A 21033-nucleotide genomic window follows, 5' to 3' on the forward strand; every position below is an offset into this window, starting at 1 on the left:
ATTAATCATGTTGTCCTGAAACTTCTGTATAACTATTAACTTACTTACCCTTGATAGTATCATACATCTCGACGATTCCTTACTTTATGTCACATAACTCCGGTTAACTTTTCTCAACTTACTTTTATCCTTGTTTTCTCGTTATACTCAAAAATACCATTAATAGCTCAGCTCCTTATTACTTCTATCTAACTCTTTAGTGCTCCGATTATCTTTTCATTGCTCCAAAACTCAAATCCCATTATTTCATATCGATATCATCTCACTCTTTCTTACCATAAATATTATCTTATTATGTCATCAATCACCCTTGCCACTAATCCATCCATAGAATCAACGTTTACTGTTCAACAATTGCATCTCCCTTCTTACATCTCTAGAAATCAAAATTCCTTTCATACCGCTAATTGCCCAAGGAAAACCCACAATAGTTTCATCTCTTAAAAAGCCAAATCTCCACCCCGCGACATGTCTCCACAAAGTTCACTATATACCACTCTTCTCAACCCCTTTAAAACGAACTTGCATTATGTATATTCTTAACCCACACGGCTCTTAACTACCTCCCTCCATAATTTTTACACATCTCAAGTTGTCACTATCCATATCCTTACTCTCAATCCTTTCATTCTCACGTTCCTTAGACTCACATCATCCATTGCCCACATTCACTTACTTTTACGTTACTCAACACACACTCATGTCACTCATCCCATTTCATCTCAGAAAACATGCTCTATGTCTCGATTAAGCCATAACAATCTTCCTTTTCTTTTTCCACTATCTATTACAACCACGTATAACTCATGTCCTCCCACCGAAGTCATACTCACCACAGGTGCCACTCACTACACCACAAGATTGGGTAACTTACGCGTCAAGACCAACATACATGTAAAACAATGCATAAAGAAGCAAAATAATAACTTTGAATTAAACATAATATGCAACGAATTCAAAAGATAAGCATATGACCCAAAACAGGGGTCACTAGATCGAGTACAGGACACTCGATCGAGTAAGGGACTTACTCGATCGAGTAGGTGAAGATCAGAAGTACGTAAAACAAATTACCAGGGACACTCGATCGAGTAACTGACGTACTCGATCGAGTACCCCCCTACTCGATCGAGTACCAAGGCTACTCGATCGAGTACCTACGCATTTCTCAGCACTGTCCAGTTTTCGTAAAACAGTCATAACTCACTCATTTCTTGGTCAATTTAGGCGTGTGACCTATCGTTAGAATCGTAAAAGGACAAGCTATCACCTCCAATTGGAATCACATTAAAATCATTTACGCATCTCAAGTTATAACAGTTTAAAGACAACTTTGCTGTAATCAGACGACATAACTATTTGATTTTTACTTCCAAATAGCTTAAACAACAACCAAGCAAACAAAACCAGTCCAAAACTCATAAAACCAGTATTCATAATCATATGTTACTATTTTCAAAAGCCAAGCAACAACATTCATCATGCACATAATTTATCTAACTTGCCAATTATGACTTACCCACATGTTTTTATTCTATTACCTTTCGTAAACAAAATCACAAATACATGACATCAAATCCCCTATTCACATGTTACTAGCATAACAACATTATAAAATAACTTTCATTATATAACATGCTTAATCGGAACCACGTTACCATATCACGATGATTCATCTTTTTCCACTAGTTCATCCATCATACCACATATTTATCCACCATATTCGTTCAACATTACCACCCAGCACATGTTCAATTCACACTCCCAACCTTCTGTACTTTTACTCAACACGACAACAACAACATGTATACTTACACATCGCTTTATATATATATATATATAGACAAAACACTTTTCCTTACATAATTATAACATGTCAAATTACATGTATCAATAATTATACTTTCATGCTTTACAATCAACCAACATACAATTCACGTCATTATCATCTTTCATCCATCAATTCATACAACATACTACTACATAGATACACACAGCACACAATAAGCACATAACGATCCCGACACATATCCCATGGTGACCGGTTCAAAATTGTAGGGCGAGTTCGCGACTTTAGGACGTCTCCCAAGTCTTTGCATTAGCTCCTACAACCTTTACCCCGGGTTCATTTTAATTGACTCCCTATGTTCATTAAGTTCATTGGTTACAGGTTTCAGGATCGTCGCTCTGATACCATTTGTAACACCCCCATACTCCAAGTGCCTTACTAGGACCACTCAGGTATGAAGACATTACCATCTCGGTTGCCCGAGGCATGATAATCATAAGACAAAGAAGAAACATACTTTATTAAATAAGTTTAAGTGATTACATTACAAAACCAACTGTAAGCAAAATACAATTGTTCTCAAACTATAAACCAACTGAAATGAACTGTTCTAATAAACACAACGGAAGACTAAAGACTCTGATATGTGATGACTCCATCCCCAGCTAGATCCCACGCGTATCCAAGATATACCTGCCAAGCAACTGCTCACCACCCCCGAATGGATCACCACAGTTTTTAAAACATTTAAACGGGTCGACTAATCACACAATTAATATACATGTCACAATAAGATAGACAGACAGCTTAACTGTCACACATACACAACCAACCAACTCCAATCATCTCAATCACTGACTGTCCACTGGACCAGCCCTGCCAGTGGGGGACCGCAGCCGTTCCCACCTAAGCCCCGCTCATCATACCGAGCGATAACCCTGTCCCATTAATGTGCACATCCCCTTCCGTGGCGGGTTCCACGAAGGGCAAAACTAGGGCGTGAAGCCACTCCCGCAAGTGACTCCACTCAGCCGAGAACGCATCTCGAGAACCATAGGCAACCAATCACAATCACAATATCAACAATCGTCTGAATCTATCAACAGTGTACAATCACAATCACAGCCGTCACAATACAATTACTATATCAAACAATCAATCTTAACACATCAACAATCATCCCATTATGGGACTAATACTGAGTAGGAAATCCTACCTGGAAAGCACAACAGTCAGACGGTATCAACAGCTGTATCAAAAAGCCTCTTCTACGAACCCTCCTCCTATCATATAACACATAAAGGCTACACATCACACACTACACATAAAAACCCCCAATCTCTAAATTAGGGTTTAACCAAATCAAGGGAAAAACAATAAAAAGGGTACGTAGATCTTACCCTCGACGCAAGGAACTCAACGACACGAATAACGACAAGAACTGACCGTCTGAACTCCGGGAGTTGCTAAGAATGCGATTAGGAAGATGAACTGGTTGCTTTCTCTCTTAAACAGGGTTTTAGGTTTTGTAAAAGTGATTTAAAACAATGACGACGAAACTTAAATACCTTAATCGCATAATTAACAAAACCCGAGAAATCTCCCCGTAGAACCGGACACTCGATCGAGTACCCAAGGTACTCGATCGAGTACCCCCTTACTCGATCGAGTACCCTAGTTACTCGATCGAGTACCCAACAGGTCAGAAACAATTTTATTTCGCAAAACTCCCTTACTCGACAGAGTAAGGCCTACTCGATAGAGTACCCCAAGACTCATAAATACGGAGTATTACACCTTCGGTTGGCCGAGGCGGCTAGAATTGCGTCTCAACTGTACTTATACGTTCCTAAGGCATGTTGGTCGCTTTCGCGAGTATCAACTGCACTGGTAGTGACTGTCGTGGCGTCTACTTCTTGGGGTGACTGCCCGGCTTGGGCCGTGGCGTCTACCTCGATATGACTACGGAGGGGATAAACACTTTGATGGAAAACTTGGATGATTCTTCATTAGATATAAACATGCGTTGGGGTGCCAACAATTGTTTTGGACACCTCCGCCGCTATACAAAGTACTTCCTGAGATTGTCAGTGTTCCAATGGCTCATCAAAGGCACACCCTCCATGTCCATTTAGCGGTATGTACCGGCCTCATTTCTTCAACCACTTTGTAAGGACCCTCCCAGTTGGCCGTCAATTTACCATGAATGTTTCCTTTGTTGGTGGCGGCCGACTTTCTTAGGACTAGATCCCCTACTTTTAAGTCCCTTTTGTGGACTCTTTGGTTGTAGGCTCTTCTCATTCGGTTTTGGTATACTGCCAAGTTGAGGCGTCTTCGTATCTCGGCTTTCTTCGACAGTGTCTAGGGAGGTTCTTAAACCTTCCTCATTTTCAACCGGGTTAAAGGTGGCCGTTTCGAATGTTGGCACCGTTGCTTCAATTGCGGGATCGCCTCGGACCGTAGACTAAGTGGAATGGACTGTACCCCGTTGCTTCTTTCTCCGTGGTTCGCAGGGACCACAGGACGCCGGGTAGTTCATCGGCCCATCTTCCCTTTAGGTCTTCAAATGTCTTTTTCAAACCGTTGAGGATTGTTTTATTGGTCGCTCCGCCTCACTTTGTCCGTTGCTCGTGGGTGGCAGACGGAGGAGTATGCAAATTTGATACCAAGTTCTTCCAACCAATTCATTATTGTATCACTCCAAAACTCTCGGCCGTTGTCAAATACCATGACTTGGGGTAACCCAAAACGAGTTATGACATTTTCCCAGATTACCTTTCTTACGGCCGCCGTCGTCTTCGCAGGTACCGCTACAGCTTCGACCCATTTGGTGAAGTAGTCAACGGCGACAATCAAGTACTTTCTTTCTCCGGGTGCCGTTGGAAATGGCCCTAGTAGATCCATCCCCCACTGTGCAAAAGGAAGGGGACTAAGTACCGGCTGCAGGTCTCGGGATGGCGCATGTATCACCGGAGCATGCATTTGACAGCTGTTGCACTTTTTGGTTTTGGCTCTGGAATCCTCAAGCATAGTGGGCCAGAAGTAGCCGGCTCGGAGAGCTTTGTGGGCTAGTGTTCTTGCCCCCATGTGATGACCGCAGATGCCTTCATGAATTTCTCACAAGATAGCTCCTCGCGTCGGCCGGACCGACGCATTTCAAGAGTGGCCTTATCACGGACCTCCTGTATAATTCTCCTTCAAACACCAAGTATCTTGCTGCGATCCTCTTTATCTTCTGTGAGAGACTGCAGTCCTCCGGTAACTCATTCATCAGTTTGTACTTCATTATCGGAGTCATCCACGTCGTCTCGACCTCTATGTCGCCCACCATGCTGACGGTCTCAGTAATGCTTTTGGCATTCCTGATGTCCACCAGCACGGTTCGACTAATATTCTTGATGGTTGAACTGGCAAGCTTTGAGAGAGCGTCGGCTCGGTTGTTCTCAGACCTGGGAATGCATTGTATCTGGAAATATTTCAATTTTGAAGTGTCAGCTTTTACCCTTTCCAGGTATCTTACCATCCCGTCGTCTCGAGTCTCGTACTCTCCTCTGATTTGATTTGCCACTAAGAGTGAATCTGTTTTCAAAATGATGTGTTCCGCCCCGGCAGCTCTAGCTAGCTCGACTCCAGTTATCATCGCCTCGTATTCGGATTCGTTGTTTGAGGCCGAGAAGGTAAATTTCAAGGCGTACTCAAACTCGTCCCCGTTTGGGCTGATGATAAGGATGCCGGTTCCTGAGCTGTTCGCCGTAGAGGAACCGTCGGTGTATACTTCCCATACTCCGGGGTTTGGCTCTTCTTGATATGTGAACTCGGCCAGGAAGTCTGCCAGTGCCTGTCCCTTTATCGAGGGCCTCGGCTTGTACTGAATGCCGAAGCCGGATAGCTCTACTGCCCATTTGATGAGCCTACCGGACTGTTCAAATTTTTCCAATGCTTTCTCCAATGGTTGGTCGGTTAAGACCGTCACGGGATGTGCGTCGAAGTAAGGTTTCAGTTTCCTTGCGGCAACGACGACAAAGAAAGCTTTTTTTCAATCAGCGGGTAATTTCTTTCGGCGGGCAACAATGTATGGCTGACAAAGTAGATTGGGTGTTGCTGTTTGTCTTCTTCTCTGATGATCACTGCACTGACCGTGGCCGAGGTAACTGCTATGTATAGATATAGCGTCTCCCCCAGCATCGGCCTGGACAGTGTTGGGAGAGTTTGAAGATGAGCTTTCAGTTGCTTGAAAGCTGTGCTCTGTTCCTCCCCCCAGCTGAAGTCCTTATTTCCCTTCAACACTTTGAAGAATGGGGTGCTCTTGTCGGTTGACCGAGAGATGAAACGGGCGAGAGCCGCCATCCTCCCGGTCAGCGTCATAACCTCTTTTCGATTCCTCGGCTCCGGCAGGTCCAGTATTGCTTGGACTTTCTCTGGGTTGGCATCAATTCCCCTGGCGCTGACAAGCACGCCGAGGAACTTGCCGGCCCGGACGCCGAAGTTGCATTTCTTTGGGTTGAGCTTCATTCTATACTTCCTTAGTGAACAAAATGTCTCGTGTAAATCGGCTAAGTGCTAGCCGTCGGACTTGCTTTTTACGATAGCATCGTCGACGTAGGCCTCAATGTTTCGCCCTTTTTGATTTTGGAACACTTTGTCCACCAGTCTTGTATAAGTTGCGCCGGCGTTCTTCAAACCGAATGGCATCATTTTATACATGTATGTGCCGCCACCGGTGATGAATGCGCACTTAGGCATGTCTTCTTTGGCCATGAATACCTGATGGTACCCTGAGAAGGCGTCCAGCAGACTCATCATAGTGTAACCTGTCGTGGCGTCGATTAAGCTATCTATTCGAGGCAAGGGATAGCAATCTTTGGGGCACGCTTTATTAAGGTTGGTAAAATCTACACACATCCTCCACGCCCCCGATGATTTCTTCACCATTACAACATTAGCTAACCACTCAGGATAGGTACAAGGCATGATAAAGCCCGCCGCTAGTAATTTATCTACCTCGGCTTTGATGGCCTCATCCTTCTCGGCTGAGGAGTTCCTCATCTTCGCTTCGACGGGGCGAGCGGTGGAGAGTACGTTCACCTTGTGAACAATTACCTCCCGGCTCACGCCTGGCATCTCGGCCGCCGAGTAGGCGAAGACGTCTTTGTTCTCCCTCAGCAGGTCTAGGAGAGCGGCCCTGAATTTTGGCTCCAGGTTGACACCGACAGTTACGGTGCGCCCTGGGTCAATTTCAACTTCTTCGGTCTCGGCTCCCTCGACCAGGCCGACAGTGGCATCCATGAGGTCGCCTTCCTGTTGTAACGATGGGCTTTTCCCCTTATCTGACTTCTTTGCCACTTTGTAGGATTGCATGTTGCATCCTCTGGCAGATATCTGGACGTTGACTACTTCGTCCTTTTCGTCTTTTAGGACGAGCTTATGCGCTTCCCCCCGGTCCGAGACATACATTAGTGTCAGGGCCCGGATGGACATTACTGCATCGGCCTCGCTCAGAGTGACTCGGCCTATAAGGACGTTATAGGTGGACGAGCCGTCAATGACCACGAACTCAGATAGGACATTCTTAGCCGCATTCCCCTCGCCGAACATCACCGGCAGTCTGATTGACCCCAGGGGTAACAGCTCGCCGGAAAAATCGTACAACGGATTGGTGCGGGGGCTCAAATCCTCAACCTTCGCACCGAGACCGAGAAAGCACTCCCCGAACATAATGTTCGTGTAGGCGCCGTGTCAATCGTGCACCTCTTGACCAGGTGGTTGGCTATGTCCAAGTGGACTACAAGTGGGTCGCTGTGCGGGGCGATGACTCCCTCGTAGTCCTTCTTCCCAATAGTCATATCGGGGATGTTGGAAGCGGGGGTCGCTGTTTTGGGCACAAAGTTGATGGCCTGATATAGTTCGTTCAGGTGCCGTTTGTGCCCATGAGCGGACCCACCGTTCTCGTTGCCCCCGATGACAACATGGATCACTCCTATCCGTTCAAAGACGGATTTTTTGTCTGAGCCGCCGGCATTAGTCTTTTGGCCTCCGGCAACATATTTGCCGAGGCTCCCCTTCCGGATCAGCTCTTCAATGGCATTCTTCAGATGCCGGCAGTTGTCAGTTAAGTGACCGGTGTGGCCGTGGTACTCACAATCATCGGCTCGTGTCACCGTCCCCCCCCTCGCCTTGGGGGCCTTTCCCACTTTCGACCCTCGTTCTTGCTCGGGCGAAGACCTCGGCGGCGGATACGACCGGGGGGTGTGACCATTGTACCGCTTTTGGTAGTACGGTCCCGAACTCCCCCCGGTGCCCGCCGAGTTTCGTTTCTGGCGGACTTGTCGACCGCGACCTATTATTGTCACGGCGTCCTTCATCCGGTTGTCCTCCGGCGCTCTTGCTCTCTCGAGTGCACGGCCTCGCCGGGGCCCACCTGTGTTTTGTGATAATCCTCCACCTTTATGGCTTGGTCGGCCATCTTCCTGGCGGAGTCTAGGTTCTAGCCTCCGCACTTGATGAGCTCGTTTTTTAAGTCCCCTCTTGGGAGGCCTTTCATCAGTGCGAAGGTCGCCGTTCATTGTTCACTCACGAATCGCCGAACCTTGGCGTCGAACCTCTTCACATAACTTCGGAGAGACTCGCCTCCCTCCTGTTTGATAGTCAGGAGATCCGATGTCTCAACGGCCCTTCTCTTATTGCAAGAATGCTGGGCCAAAAATATGTCCCTTAGGTCGCCGTAGCAGTATATCGACCCATTGGGTAGCCCCTTGTACCAACTTTGCGCCATCCCATGCAGGGTCGTTGGGAAAACTCGGCACCAAACCTCATCAGGCTGCTCCCAGACCGACATGTAAGACTCGAAAGCCTCGGCATGGTCGGTTGAGTCGCTTTCTCCTTTGTATGATATGGGCGGCAACTTCAGCTTAGTCGGCACCGGGGTCTCTAGGACGTAGGGATTGAAGGGCTGTCTGACCACGTGTCGAACGACACGCGGCGATCGGCTCCTCGCATCCCTGGTCCGGCTCCTCTCCCCGTGGCGGGAAGGGCTTCTTCTCCGACTCTGGTGAGTCGGGCTTCTTCTCCGACTCTGGTGAGTCGGACTTCTTTCACTCCTCTGGGGCAGGCCTCGTCGGTGCTGCGGCGACGCTGTCCTCCCACGAGTACGGGAAGGACTCAGGTCTACCACAGGCACTCTGGGCTCCCCCGGCGTCTTGACGTGGTCAGCTTCCTCTAATGCTCCGTCCAAGTTTCTCGGAGTCACTTTTTGGGCCCTGGTCTCTTGTGGGGGTGCCGCCGCTCTTGTCGTTGTGACAGTGTGAGTCGGCGTGCTACCCATTAGTTCCAGGAGTAGCTTCAGTTTAGCTGCATCAACCACATGTCCCATGATGGTGACTTGGTCGGTGGGCAGCGGTGTTTCTGGTATTATTGGCATCCCGTACGCCGGTTGAATTACTCGGCCGATGGGGGACTGTCCAATCCCAAAATTGTGGACGGTATCATCTTGGTAGAATTCGGTTTCGTCAGTTACAACTATTTCTTGTTGCTTTGACATTTTTCTTAGCTTGTCGGGGTGGGTTTTGTGTATTTTTTTTTTTGTTTGGGAATGAATGTGACTAGCTTATAGTATCTTTTCCCCACAGACGGCGCCAATTGTTCCGGGTGTAATTCCAGAGCAGTGTTGTTTACCACGCAAGCTTGGTGAATGGATGTCCTTCCTTGCTTTGACTCTTCCTCTCGGTCTCTCCTGAAACGATGAACAAACTGAGGGCTCGGCTTTGCACCGAGCGTACTCACTCCGACGCTCAAGTCAGTGAACTTAAAGAGATAAGTTGTATGTTACTTGGCGAAGTATATGTTGTAGAGAGATAAGGAAGATATTACCAGATGAATAGTGAGTTTTAGGTTAGATTGTGGATCCTCTCCTCAATGAGGGTTGAGGAGTATTTATAGACTTTCACCTTTTGTCACGTAGTGGCCAAGTGGCCAAGTGGCTAGCAGGTGGAAAGACTGATCTACCCTCGGCCGAGGGACCCATGGCAGGCCGGCGGGCCCTGTTGACTCGCTGCCGAGGGGTCTTGGATATGAGTACGCGGATGTGTGCCCCGGCCGGCTAGTTGTCCCAGCCGAGACCCAAGAGACAGGCCGACAGGCTGCGTCGGTTAGGCTGTCTAAGTCGTTGACTTGTTGTGGATATCTTTGACCTTGCTCAATATGTTGACTCGGTCAGCGGGTGCAGAATATGCCCCATCAAAAGTGTTAATTTTAGTTTTAAGTTAAAACAATTAAAATGATTGTCCATTTAACCTTTTTTGGACCATTATTAAATGGTCTCGTGAACGTGGTCATTACCTCAAACTCGTGTGGCAACGTTGAAATATCCGCAACATAATTCATTCAAACAAGTTTTAAAAATCATTACATACTAGTTGGAAAGCCCGTGCGATGCACGGGGCTCCCATTAGGATTATCTGTAAAAATATATATTCTTAAGTTGATAAAAAAGTTCTACTATGTTATCATCGATGGAAAAAAAAATCGTGATTGGTATAGATGATAACCGATGAATTATTTGTGCTTTTAGTATAAAATTTTTGCCATCAATTAGTATAACATCAAGTGACATAGTTATAGTATGTCGCTAGCTTTTTCAGTGTTACAGGCACAACCGGTTTTTAATTAGATACAAAACGCTTTCTCTATAAACATGGTGGAGTTCACCAATATGAAACCCTAATAACGAAGACATATCTTTATGAGTTTTGCAAATTATTTTACAACTACGTAAAACTGAATGATGTTACAAAAAACAGCATGTATCATAATTATATATATTTAGTGCGTTGAGAGAAAATGTTAGATCTCTTATAACATAATTTTACCTTGATTATTTACAATTAAGAGTATTTGCTCCTTATAGACATCACGCAATATTTCTGGTTCTATTACATAGAATGCACGGGCACCTAGTAGTATTATATGTGACAACATCAGTTAGTAGTTTATGTCATTTTTTATAATAGTTGGGTTACCAATTTAGTTTAATAATGTCAGTTAGTAGTATACTCCCTCTGTCCCGGTCATTTGTTGTCCTTTTTCATTTTTGGGTGTCTCAGTCATTTGTTGTCCTTTCTATTTTAAGAATGAATTTGATGAGTAATTTGATAATTCACACTCAATTTATTCCACTTGTCATTTAGTAATTGCCCCCTCCCATTTCCTTGGTCTTTGTGCAAAAACCAAAGGATAACAAATGACCGGGACGGAGGGAGTATATTTTATGGCACAGCTGAAAACGTTATTTTACGTTACCATGGTCTGCTAATAGAAAACTATTAAATTTAACAAAAAGTCAAATTATGCTAAAAATGGAAGCAAACAAAATTTCGGGGGTTGATTTAGATGAGGACAGATTAATCACCAGTTCCTATTACAAAAAAGCAACGAAAGCGTTGTGACATTTGGTATCAGTTGTATACTAACATTCAGAGATATAATTGGATTATAGAGTTACCTTTCTTATTGTCTCAGCACCATCTATTTGTTTTACCGAAATAGTTTTTGACTACTTATCCTTAAAAACTCCATGCAAAATATATAATACGACATCTTAATTTGGTAAATTATGAAAACTTCTTTGCGAACAATGTCCTTCTTGTGGCCTTGATACATTTGGTCTCTATCATCGATGTAGAACCTTAATCTCTCGAATGATGTTGTTCTTGAAACTACGTAAAGCTGACCATTAATAAAAATTAGTTTCAGCAGGTAAATTTTAACAAGATTTAGTGACTGTCCGTAACTCTAGTTTATTGTTATGGCGCAGCATTAGAGCGGACAAACAATGACACGACACGAAAATACGGCATGAATCCGATATGAAATTAACGGGTTTGGGTTGACATTTAACGATCCGTTTATGTAAGTGGATCGACACAAACACGACACGAGATTTAATTGGGCTAGGTTTAGGTTGGGCACTCTACACACGAACCCGACACGAATAACCTATTTACTAAATTAATCACAAATTTTCTTGCTACTCACATAAATATACTTACACTCCAAATATAACATGACACGAAAACACGACACGAAATTAACGGGTTAGGGTTGAGGTTTGAGATTTGATGACCTATTAATATAACTGGATCGACACGAACAAGACACGAGATTTAATTAGTTCGGGTTTGGGTTGAAGAGTTCGTGACCTGTTTAAACGTGACACCTGAACCCGACACGACCTACTCTGTTTGTCACGTCTACGTAGCAAGGCGTCTACATATATTGTCTGTGCTTAAGAACGAAAATAATCTTTGTATCTAAGGAAGTCATTACTATCCTCGGGTTCAGGACTTTTTGCCGACTTTGAAACCCGTAAGTATCTTCCCTTCTACTATGATTTTTCGAGGGCGATTGATAATAAGACAGGTCCTGTTATACCACACTTGGTTGAGCATACTATTATGAGTTATATTAAAAAAATTCATGATGTATACTCTCTCTCTCCTTCTTAAACTCTTTCACCTTGCCTCTTAGAGGTCAAACTTTTATAATTTTGACCATTAATATGTCGAAAATCATGATCAAACTTCCGCATTAACAATTGTGTAGAAGCAATACAGAAGATCATTGCAAAGAGGATGAAATACATTTAGTGTGAAATTCCTAATAAAATATAATGAATCTTACTTCCAAAGTCTACACCAACTAAAATACCCGACCAAATCCCGCATAATGAAAACAAAAGCGACGCCTAAAAGTAAGGATGTCAAATGGGAGATAAGACATGATGAATGTCAGGCCTTCTCATACCCGTATTTAATAGAAAAATTACATGCCCTTACTTGTCGCAAGTAAAAAATTTCAAAACCATAACCGCTTCAACTTTGGGAGATCTTAAAATAGATTCGTTCCATTTAAATGTCATATAGTCGTCTATTCTATAACTTTCTCAAATAATTCTGATATTATTTTATCCATATATAACACCCATAATTGGAACGATTTAAAATTCAGTTTGAGTCTAAAACTTTATTTATATTCGCTACATCCAAGACAAATGCGATATAGTTGGACACTTGTGATAGATTTTCCTTTTTGATCAAATTAATTTACTTTTTTCTTATTGTAGAGCTAACAATAATTTTTATTCTTATGTAGAAAGCTAACATTTATTTTGAACCAATTACTTATTTATTATGTTCCTCATGATTTTGGAGTATATATGTACCTTGTGTTACAATGTCTAATTGTTAATATTTATTCTGAACCAATAACTATAATGGAAATTATAAAATTAAAAATGGAACTTAAGATCAACTACTAACAATAGGGTCAAAAATACGTAAACATTAGCAAAAAAAAATATCAAGAATTAATTAATTAGATATGAGGAAGGTCGGGAGATCATGAAAAATCTCATATTTAGGCTTTATTTCAAAGAAATTAGCTATTGAGCAAAATTTCATTTATCTTAATTTTTTTGTAAATATTTGATAGATAAATTATTTACCAAAATAAGAGTAGCATGTGAGAAATAAGTTACCTGTTTTTTTTATTCATTCAATTTATAATATTAAATATAGAGAACTTATTATGTTCTTTTATATCATTTTACCAAAAAAAAAGCTACCTTTCGGTTAGTTTGCCAAACATTTTTGGCTTAATCAATTAAATTATCATCTCTTAATTTTCAATTACCTTTTAAGCTACATTTTTAGGTTCCAGTTAACTTTTCAGTTAGTATGACAAACGCAATTTAAGATATAGTAGAGTTAATTATATTTTACTCCCTTTTAAAATCCACATTTTAAAAATTACTCTCTTTTGAATTTTTTTTGGCTAAAATCACTCCCTTAAGTTGCATTTTTTTTTTTCTAAAATTGCTCCAAACTTCAATTTAAGTGACTTATTTTCTCTGTTTTTGAACTCTCCATCCATTTGTCTACATAGTTATACCTTCAAAGTATATAAATTGGCTAAGGCGCAAATGAATAAGTTCAAAAATGACGAAATAGGTCACTTAAATTGGAGTTTTGAAGTAATTTTAGGAAGAAATGCAACTTGTGAGTAATTTAGCAAAAAAATCAAAAGGGAGTAATTTTAAAAGTGTGTATTTCAAAAGGGAGTAAAATCTAATTAACTCGATATAGTATATGAATAATGTTTATAATATAATTAATATATACCATATATTTAATTACATTGTGTATTTTGAGTATCACCTACTCGAATAATCTTATTAAAATAAATTTAATGTACTTATATTAGGATAACTTTATTAAAATATTAAGAAAATCTACTTTTATTAGGATAATTTTATTAAATTTGTTTCGAAATCTACTCTTGTTAGGAATTCTAAAAAAGTTGGTCTCTCTAATATCGCTCGAAATGTTTCTGCTTTATATATATGTATTGATTGATTAGGGTTGGTCAATAGTGCGGGTCTGCCGGGCCGGGGGCGGGCCAAGTTTGGCTTTGGAGACCCGGAAGCGGCCCGAGATTGAGGGCGGGTCGGGCTGGGTTAAGGGTGACCCGTGATGCGGGTTTAGGGCGGGCTTGGTGCGAGCCTAGGGCGGGTTCGGGTTGGGACGGGTCGGGCTTGAGATTTTGGGGCCCGGAACCGGCCCGTATATAGGGCGGGTTGGGCCGGGTTGGGAGCCGGGCCGGTCAAAACTGACCCATGGACGGGCTGGTTCAGGGTCGGCCGGGCTGACACGCACCTTTGACCATCTCTATTACATACATATACGGTTCATATGGGCAAGTAAAAAACAGAATTTGTAGTCCGTACATGCATAAAAAACGTATGCTAACAAGGACGGACGACAAAACTTCATCTAGCCTGTAGATCAAAGATCTCAGAAAACACTGAACCCGACTTGACCTCCATATGAGAATTTGTAACAGCAGTATTACTAGCGACAGTCGATCCTTCAGTATCAACACCAACTGCTCTACTTTCGGAAACATATTCCCCAAATGAAATTGTGGAAGCACCATTTTCACCACCACAAGTAGCATTACTACTAATCGTGAAATCCACCATTAGACTAACATCACCAGTGTTCTCGGCGGTTTGTTGAAGTGTTAGCATGAATTCTAAACTCAATACTACGTCCCTCATTGATGGACGTTCATCGCGATTAGCCCTTATACACAACTCTGCAATCTCCCCAAATTTACTTAGACACTCGTGTGTGATTTGACCCGTTAGAGTAGGATCGACTATAGTGTAGAGGATCCCTTTTGTGTAGCAAGCTCGAACATTAGGAAGGTTAAGTTCAACAGCTGGTCGGGCACATAGGACTTCAAATAACATGACTCCAAATGAATAAACATCCGATTTCTCAGTTAATTGTCCACGTTGATAATACTCGAGATCCAAATACCCAAAGCTGCCTTTAACAATAGTACTAACATGGCCCACTCCTATGTCACTTGTGTCACTTGCAGGACCCACTTTCGAGAGCCCGAAGTCTGACACCTTAGCTGTCCACTTGTCATCGAGCAAAATATTAGTGGACTTGACATCACGATGAATGATCAACTGTTTGTTGGCCCCATGGAGATATTCTAGCCACATCAGTGGCTTCACCATCTATGCAACCTTTGTACACCTTTCCAAACCCACCTCTGCCTATGATTAAGTTCTGATCGAAGTCACGAGTGGCAACCCTTATCTGGGTCAACGAGAAACGTCGACAAAGATCGGTTAGTAAGGACGGTCTAGACGAGTTGGCCGATGTAAATAACTTCTTATGCTGTTGTCTGTGTCGAAACAAAGCAAATAGAATAACAGAATCTAGTAGTGAAACACTAATGACACTCCCTATAATAATGATAGTCATACTGATTGAATTTTTATCCCTTGGAGTTTGACTTAGTGAAATTGTGTCGGTACCGTTGTAAGGTGGATTTGGAACTGCAAGATTTCTAGTTGTATTGCTCAACTTCAAGATTTCCAACCCACTCAGCGATATATCTGTAACACTAAAAAAAGAACAAGTGCAACAAATAAGTAACATGCATGATATCTATGAATCATTTCGTATATTTTGAATTGTTAAAGTTGTGTAAATCTAATCTTTATTTAAAGATAGATAAATTAAAGAAGGAGGTAAAAAGGTAGAAGTATGATGAGTGATTTAAATATACTTACTGGCGAGGTAGAGGATGGAGGGCCAAGAAGAGAGCAACCTTTGAAGCATTATTAATATTAATAGCAGGAGGCGGCATACTTGTAACAAAATCCTCCAGCCTTCTCCCAAATATCAAGACCCGGATACACCAGGATGCCATCAATATACACTTCCATCACCCTCTGTTTTATCCCCGTCACATTAGCACCCAACTCACACAAATGAAGCCTCACCACATAGTCAAACCCCGGGTCCACCTCAAACTTCCACGTTATGTTCCGACCTTGATTTATCTCAGGCAGGTTGTCTCCAATGCCCCTCCACGTCTCGTATACTATCTTAGGCGCCACGTAGTCTAGTGTCTTCTTCGTGTAATTAATCGTTATGTTGTTCGTCCCTGGAGGTGGCTGATACTTTGTGCCTCGTTCCCCCACTACGTAGTCTTCGTCCGCCTCCCATTTACGCCTCATTCCCCCTGGGTTATCGCCATTTTTATCCAATACGTAAGTCCCTACAGGATATGTGGCATATACGTAATTCAGGTTGGCCTCGTTTATGTACAAACCCTGTGGAATGGATTCTATTTCTATAGCGTTGACATATCCTGTATGATTGATTATACGACCTGGAGAGAAGGTTAATTTGAGATTATTTTCACCATTTTGAAAGATGAGTTGGAATTCATATTGTGGCGTAATTACTTGGAGCGAGTTGAGAAAAGGGTCGAAGTTGTGTAGAAGAGTGTAGTTATTAGCAACGAGAGATGTCGAAAACAGGTGAGAAGGAATGTTGTTGTAGGAAACATTTGGGAAGAAGTAGAGCCGTATGAACAGCACGTCATCAGCAGCATCCTCTAAGAAGTTAGTTGAGACGTTGTTGAGGTTAGCCGGAGCGAAAGCAGGGTCGTCGTCACTTTGCCATACAAGACCCTCAAATGGGGACTCAGATTGGGTGAACTCCTGAAGCCCACAATTGATCAGGAGCCGAGTGTCTAAGGCATCACTTGTCATACAACTCACAACAATTATCAAAATTAACAACTTGATGCTGCAATTCATTACTCTTAAATTTGTTAAATCAAAACACCAATTAATATAAAAATCTGATGTTTTATTTTGTTAATTAAATGTTGGTGTGGACTGTCAAGTGTCTTATTGTTAACGGCATATACAAATGGCCATTGTATTAAAGTTGACTGGTGTGAGTGGTAATAGTTTTTATCTCTTAAAAAAGTTGCGAATGAAAAACTCAAACTTGAGAGAAGCCAATCTATTAAATTGCCGTCACTAGCGGTGAACAAAAAATGGCCCGGAGAGGCAAACCGGACCGACCAGTCCAGTCCACAAAAATAGACTTGAAAAGTAGACTTGAAAAGTCAAGATGTTTTGTGCTACGCAACTTCAAAAAGACCCGTGTTTGGCTCATTAGAAGACTTAACAAATCATTTTTTTTAGTTAGGGGACAAATTACTTGTAATATACTCCCCTATCCCGGTCATTTGTTGTCCTTTTCCATATTGGGGTATCTCAGTCATTGGTTGTCCTTTCTATTTTAAGAATGAACTTGATGAGTAATTTGATCATTCCATTCAATTTGTTCCACTTGTCATTTAGTTATTGGCCCTCTCCTCTTTTCTTGGTCTTTGTGCCAAAATCAAAGGACAACAATTGACCGGGACGGAGGGAGTATTACTCAAATGCCAACTTAAATTCGGAAGCATTTAAGTCACCAAAATATTATCCTCATTCAGTCATTCTTCAAACATAACATGAATACGAACTAGAATCCGCAAACTTTATGAACCACCCAAGTCCATTACTATTATCCTCCCTCCAAGTAACATCCACAAAAATATTACTCTGAAGACAATTATAATCAATACTAATGAAGTTACACCTATTACCAAGCCGAAGGTTCAACAGAAAAAAAAATCCAGATTATCCTGCAATGGTAAAGATACCAGTACTTGATATTATTGAGTAGAGCGATACTTATCATATCCCATAATATATTCTTCTAAATCTTTATTTAAAGAGAGTCTTCATGTCTACCATTATGACAAACGCTAAAAAAAACAGTTATAATAATTGCGTAGCCAATAGCCGTATTTTATAAAGTTTATCCTTGAACTTCTGTGTCTAGCTTAAATCCTCCTAAGAAATCGATTTGACAACGTGAAGTGTCCTCGGCACACTTGAGTAAGGTTTTGCAAAATTGACTCAAGGAATCATCGCTAGGACGAGTACCATATCCGCGGATGACAAGCTTCTCCAAAACCGGGGCACTTCTTAAAACCCATGTCACTAAACTCAACCCATATTTGGTAAATCGATTGACATACATCTGCATACAACTCTATGTGTTTCACCTGTTGAACTAGCATGAACACGGCATCTTGATTCCAAATCATCTCTTTATAGTCGGAAAGATCCATCAAAAGAACCTCTAAATTGGGACAATGCATCATCATCTGTTGATCAAATATTGCTTGTAATATTTCAGAACTGAAAGTTAATTTAAGACGAATCAATTTGGGTAAGGTAGTACAATAATTGATGAACCTCGCCGGTGAGCCAGTACTTAGGGTAAGCGACTTGACGACATTTGAAATCGAATTCAGCATATGCATTGATAATATATAATTAGAACAATAATTCAATTGTTAAAATATTGGAGTATCAATAATAACATTACGGATCGATTTCCCTACTAATTTTATATGTAATCGTTTTAAACTCTTACTTGTGATTAAAACGACACTTTCCTTAGGATGGTAAAGGTTCAAAGATAAGTCTTCAAGCGACGGACAACAACTTAATAACCTTCCTAAATATGCGTAATTGAACAAACTGAAATATAGTTTCCTGAGTTTGGAAGAACAAATGAATTAGGAAGTCTTCAACCAATGCCGTTGGCAATCAAACGCAACTCAAGTGTTACCAAGGAATCGATTTGAAAAATGCTTGGTGGGTAAAATCGATTATCAAATTGACGGAAACCTGGAGAGCAAGAAAGTTTCATGTGTTGGTGTTGGAACTATGCCCCAGAGCAATCGTTATGAAACGTTTTTGAACGAATTTCATACAGTGTAATTATTAATGGAGATTAATAATTAGATGGCTTTTTCTTATTATCTTATTAAGGTATTAATACGATGATAAGTCCTTGATTAAACTGGTATATTTGACATCATAATGGAGATTATGATAATGAGAGTCGAGTATTATAAAGTTTAATCTAAAAGTGTTCTTGGTCGTGTGATTATCAGAATGGGACTGTGATAACCCGGATAGACCAATATATTGATAACGGTACTCATAGGATGAGTATTAATGGATCTCATTCATTAAGTTATAATATAAATAATGCATATGGAGATATGATTATTGAACGTGATCAACAGTGAGATTTCCAAATGGTTATTATTACCTATGCACTGTCAATGTGGAAATTCTCTTAAGGAGTAATTGTATATTTTATCCTTTGACCTGAGATCATCATTGTAATTAATAGACTGCTTATTGTACTTAGATACCGGACACCTAGTGTGTAAAAATGCTAGTTGAATGATCATTGGGTATAATTAAGTACCTATGTAATTAGTGGTGAGTCAAGATGGAATCCGTCAGCTCAAGGTAATGAGTTTGAACTCTATGTTGTCATTAATCTTATTGGTCATATAAAAACCTTGGCCAGGGTAGACGAATGATTTAAGAAAGGAGTTTCTTAAAGTCATTTTCGACCAATAATGGTAGACATGTAACATAGTGGTCGTCTAGTGGGGTTTGACAGTCAAACCATACCCTAAGATGATCCGGAGTTGGAACGACGGAGGGAAATAAATACAGTATCCTTTACCAGGTTCGAGTACAGTGAAGTACAGTGAATATTGGTATTCACACTATCCGGCCGTCGGGGAGTGTTGTTAGACGCCAACCTCGATTAATAGTTAATGAGATTAATTATTACCGGTTTAGTGATGAACCTATGTGGTCACACACTTACGGTCGATATTTAACGTTTACGGTTATTTAATTTATTATGAGATAATTAATTAAATAATTTCGACGACATATTTTTATATTGTCCGCTAACACGGAAATATAGTTAATATCGGAAAGACGTTTATATGAGAGAGCGATGGAAGATAATTATGTTACGTGCTTGGTTTGATAAACATAAAATGTGATATGCTTATCATTAGAGCCACGTGCCTTTTCAACATAGAATCCTTAATGGTTAAGGATTTACAACATGCCTTAATGGCTAAGTTATCATTTGGCTATAAATAGAAGTCTCGGCCATGCATTTTTAAAAAGGCATAAAAACAAGTTTGTATATTGTCTTCCTCTCATACACTAAAAAGTGGAGAAAAGTATTTTCTCTATATTCCGAGGTCGTCTCAAGGGTTGAGAACGTTAGTCTATCTACCGGTGTGGATACACTAGAGACTCCGTATTTTCGGGGTTAGACCAATTTATTGTCTACAAATAAAGTATGTGTCCCTTTACCCAGTTTTTACAAGTTTTTAAATGCAATAGGTCTCAGGAGGACCGCGTTTTTGTCTTCCGCTGCTACATGTGATGTACCGCGGTCCCTTCAGTTGGACGTTACGAGAACGTAGTTGACGAACCCATGTGTCGATGATTGGCCAGCATTGAGGTTCGTTGTAGTGGTAAACGTAAAGATTAAGTCAAAATGTGTCGATAACAGGTGGCGCGAACAAGGTGAAGAGATTATCAAGGATAGTCCAATACTCGTCGATATTGTCGATAGGTTTGTCATATCGTTTGATGCTGAAATTGGTAGTAAAAATAGTAATGACGGTGTCGCGAAGAAGGTTAAAGCGGGAAATAATGTTGATGATAATTTCATCGGGAAGGGAGCTCCATCTATGGTGTTGTACCATTGACGACCGATAAGGTTTTTGTTCCATCGTCGAATGTCTACGGCAGGGAAACTAGGGTTTATGGTTAATATGGGCAGTGCCTATTTAATCCTAACAACTCTTGTATTTATAATTTTGATTAGCATAATTTATAGAGTGAGACGATCCTTTTTAAAAAAAACTAGTATGTAAGTACGTGCTTCGCACGAAGAAATGCCTCAATTGCAAAA

The 21033-nt window shown here is 41.4% G+C and overlaps 2 protein-coding genes across 3 annotated transcripts in view; both read right to left on the reverse strand.

Annotated features, from left to right (window-relative positions):
- The window catches only part of LOC141612504 (uncharacterized), a 167684-nt gene that overhangs the window by 141471 nt on the left and 5180 nt on the right, over positions 1 to 21033 (reverse strand). The window lies entirely within an intron of this gene.
- LOC141615420 (receptor-like protein kinase FERONIA) lies at positions 14563 to 17037 on the reverse strand. Of its 2 annotated transcripts, none has more exons than XR_012529848.1 (2): positions 15936 to 17037; positions 14563 to 15766 (listed from the first exon to the last, which is right to left on the reverse strand). XR_012529848.1 is itself a non-coding variant. In XM_074433786.1 (2 exons), exon 2 carries the CDS (start codon positions 15372 to 15374, stop codon positions 14610 to 14612), a length of 765 nt encoding a protein of 254 aa, XP_074289887.1. In that variant the 5' UTR covers positions 15375 to 15766; positions 15936 to 17037; the 3' UTR covers positions 14567 to 14609. The 2 variants fall into 2 exon arrangements, 1 of the variants encoding a protein (XP_074289887.1); XM_074433786.1 differs by having other exon boundaries at positions 14567 to 15766.

Source organism: Silene latifolia, chromosome 11, assembly GCF_048544455.1.
Source record: "Silene latifolia isolate original U9 population chromosome 11, ASM4854445v1, whole genome shotgun sequence".
NCBI classification, from domain to species: Eukaryota; Viridiplantae; Streptophyta; class Magnoliopsida; order Caryophyllales; family Caryophyllaceae; genus Silene; species Silene latifolia.

Bases quoted from the DNA above. Each gene is read 5' to 3' on its own strand.
- LOC141615420 (XM_074433786.1), bottom strand. From the start codon at position 15,374: ATGGTGAAGCCACTGATGTGGCTAGAATATCTCCATGGGGCCAACAAA.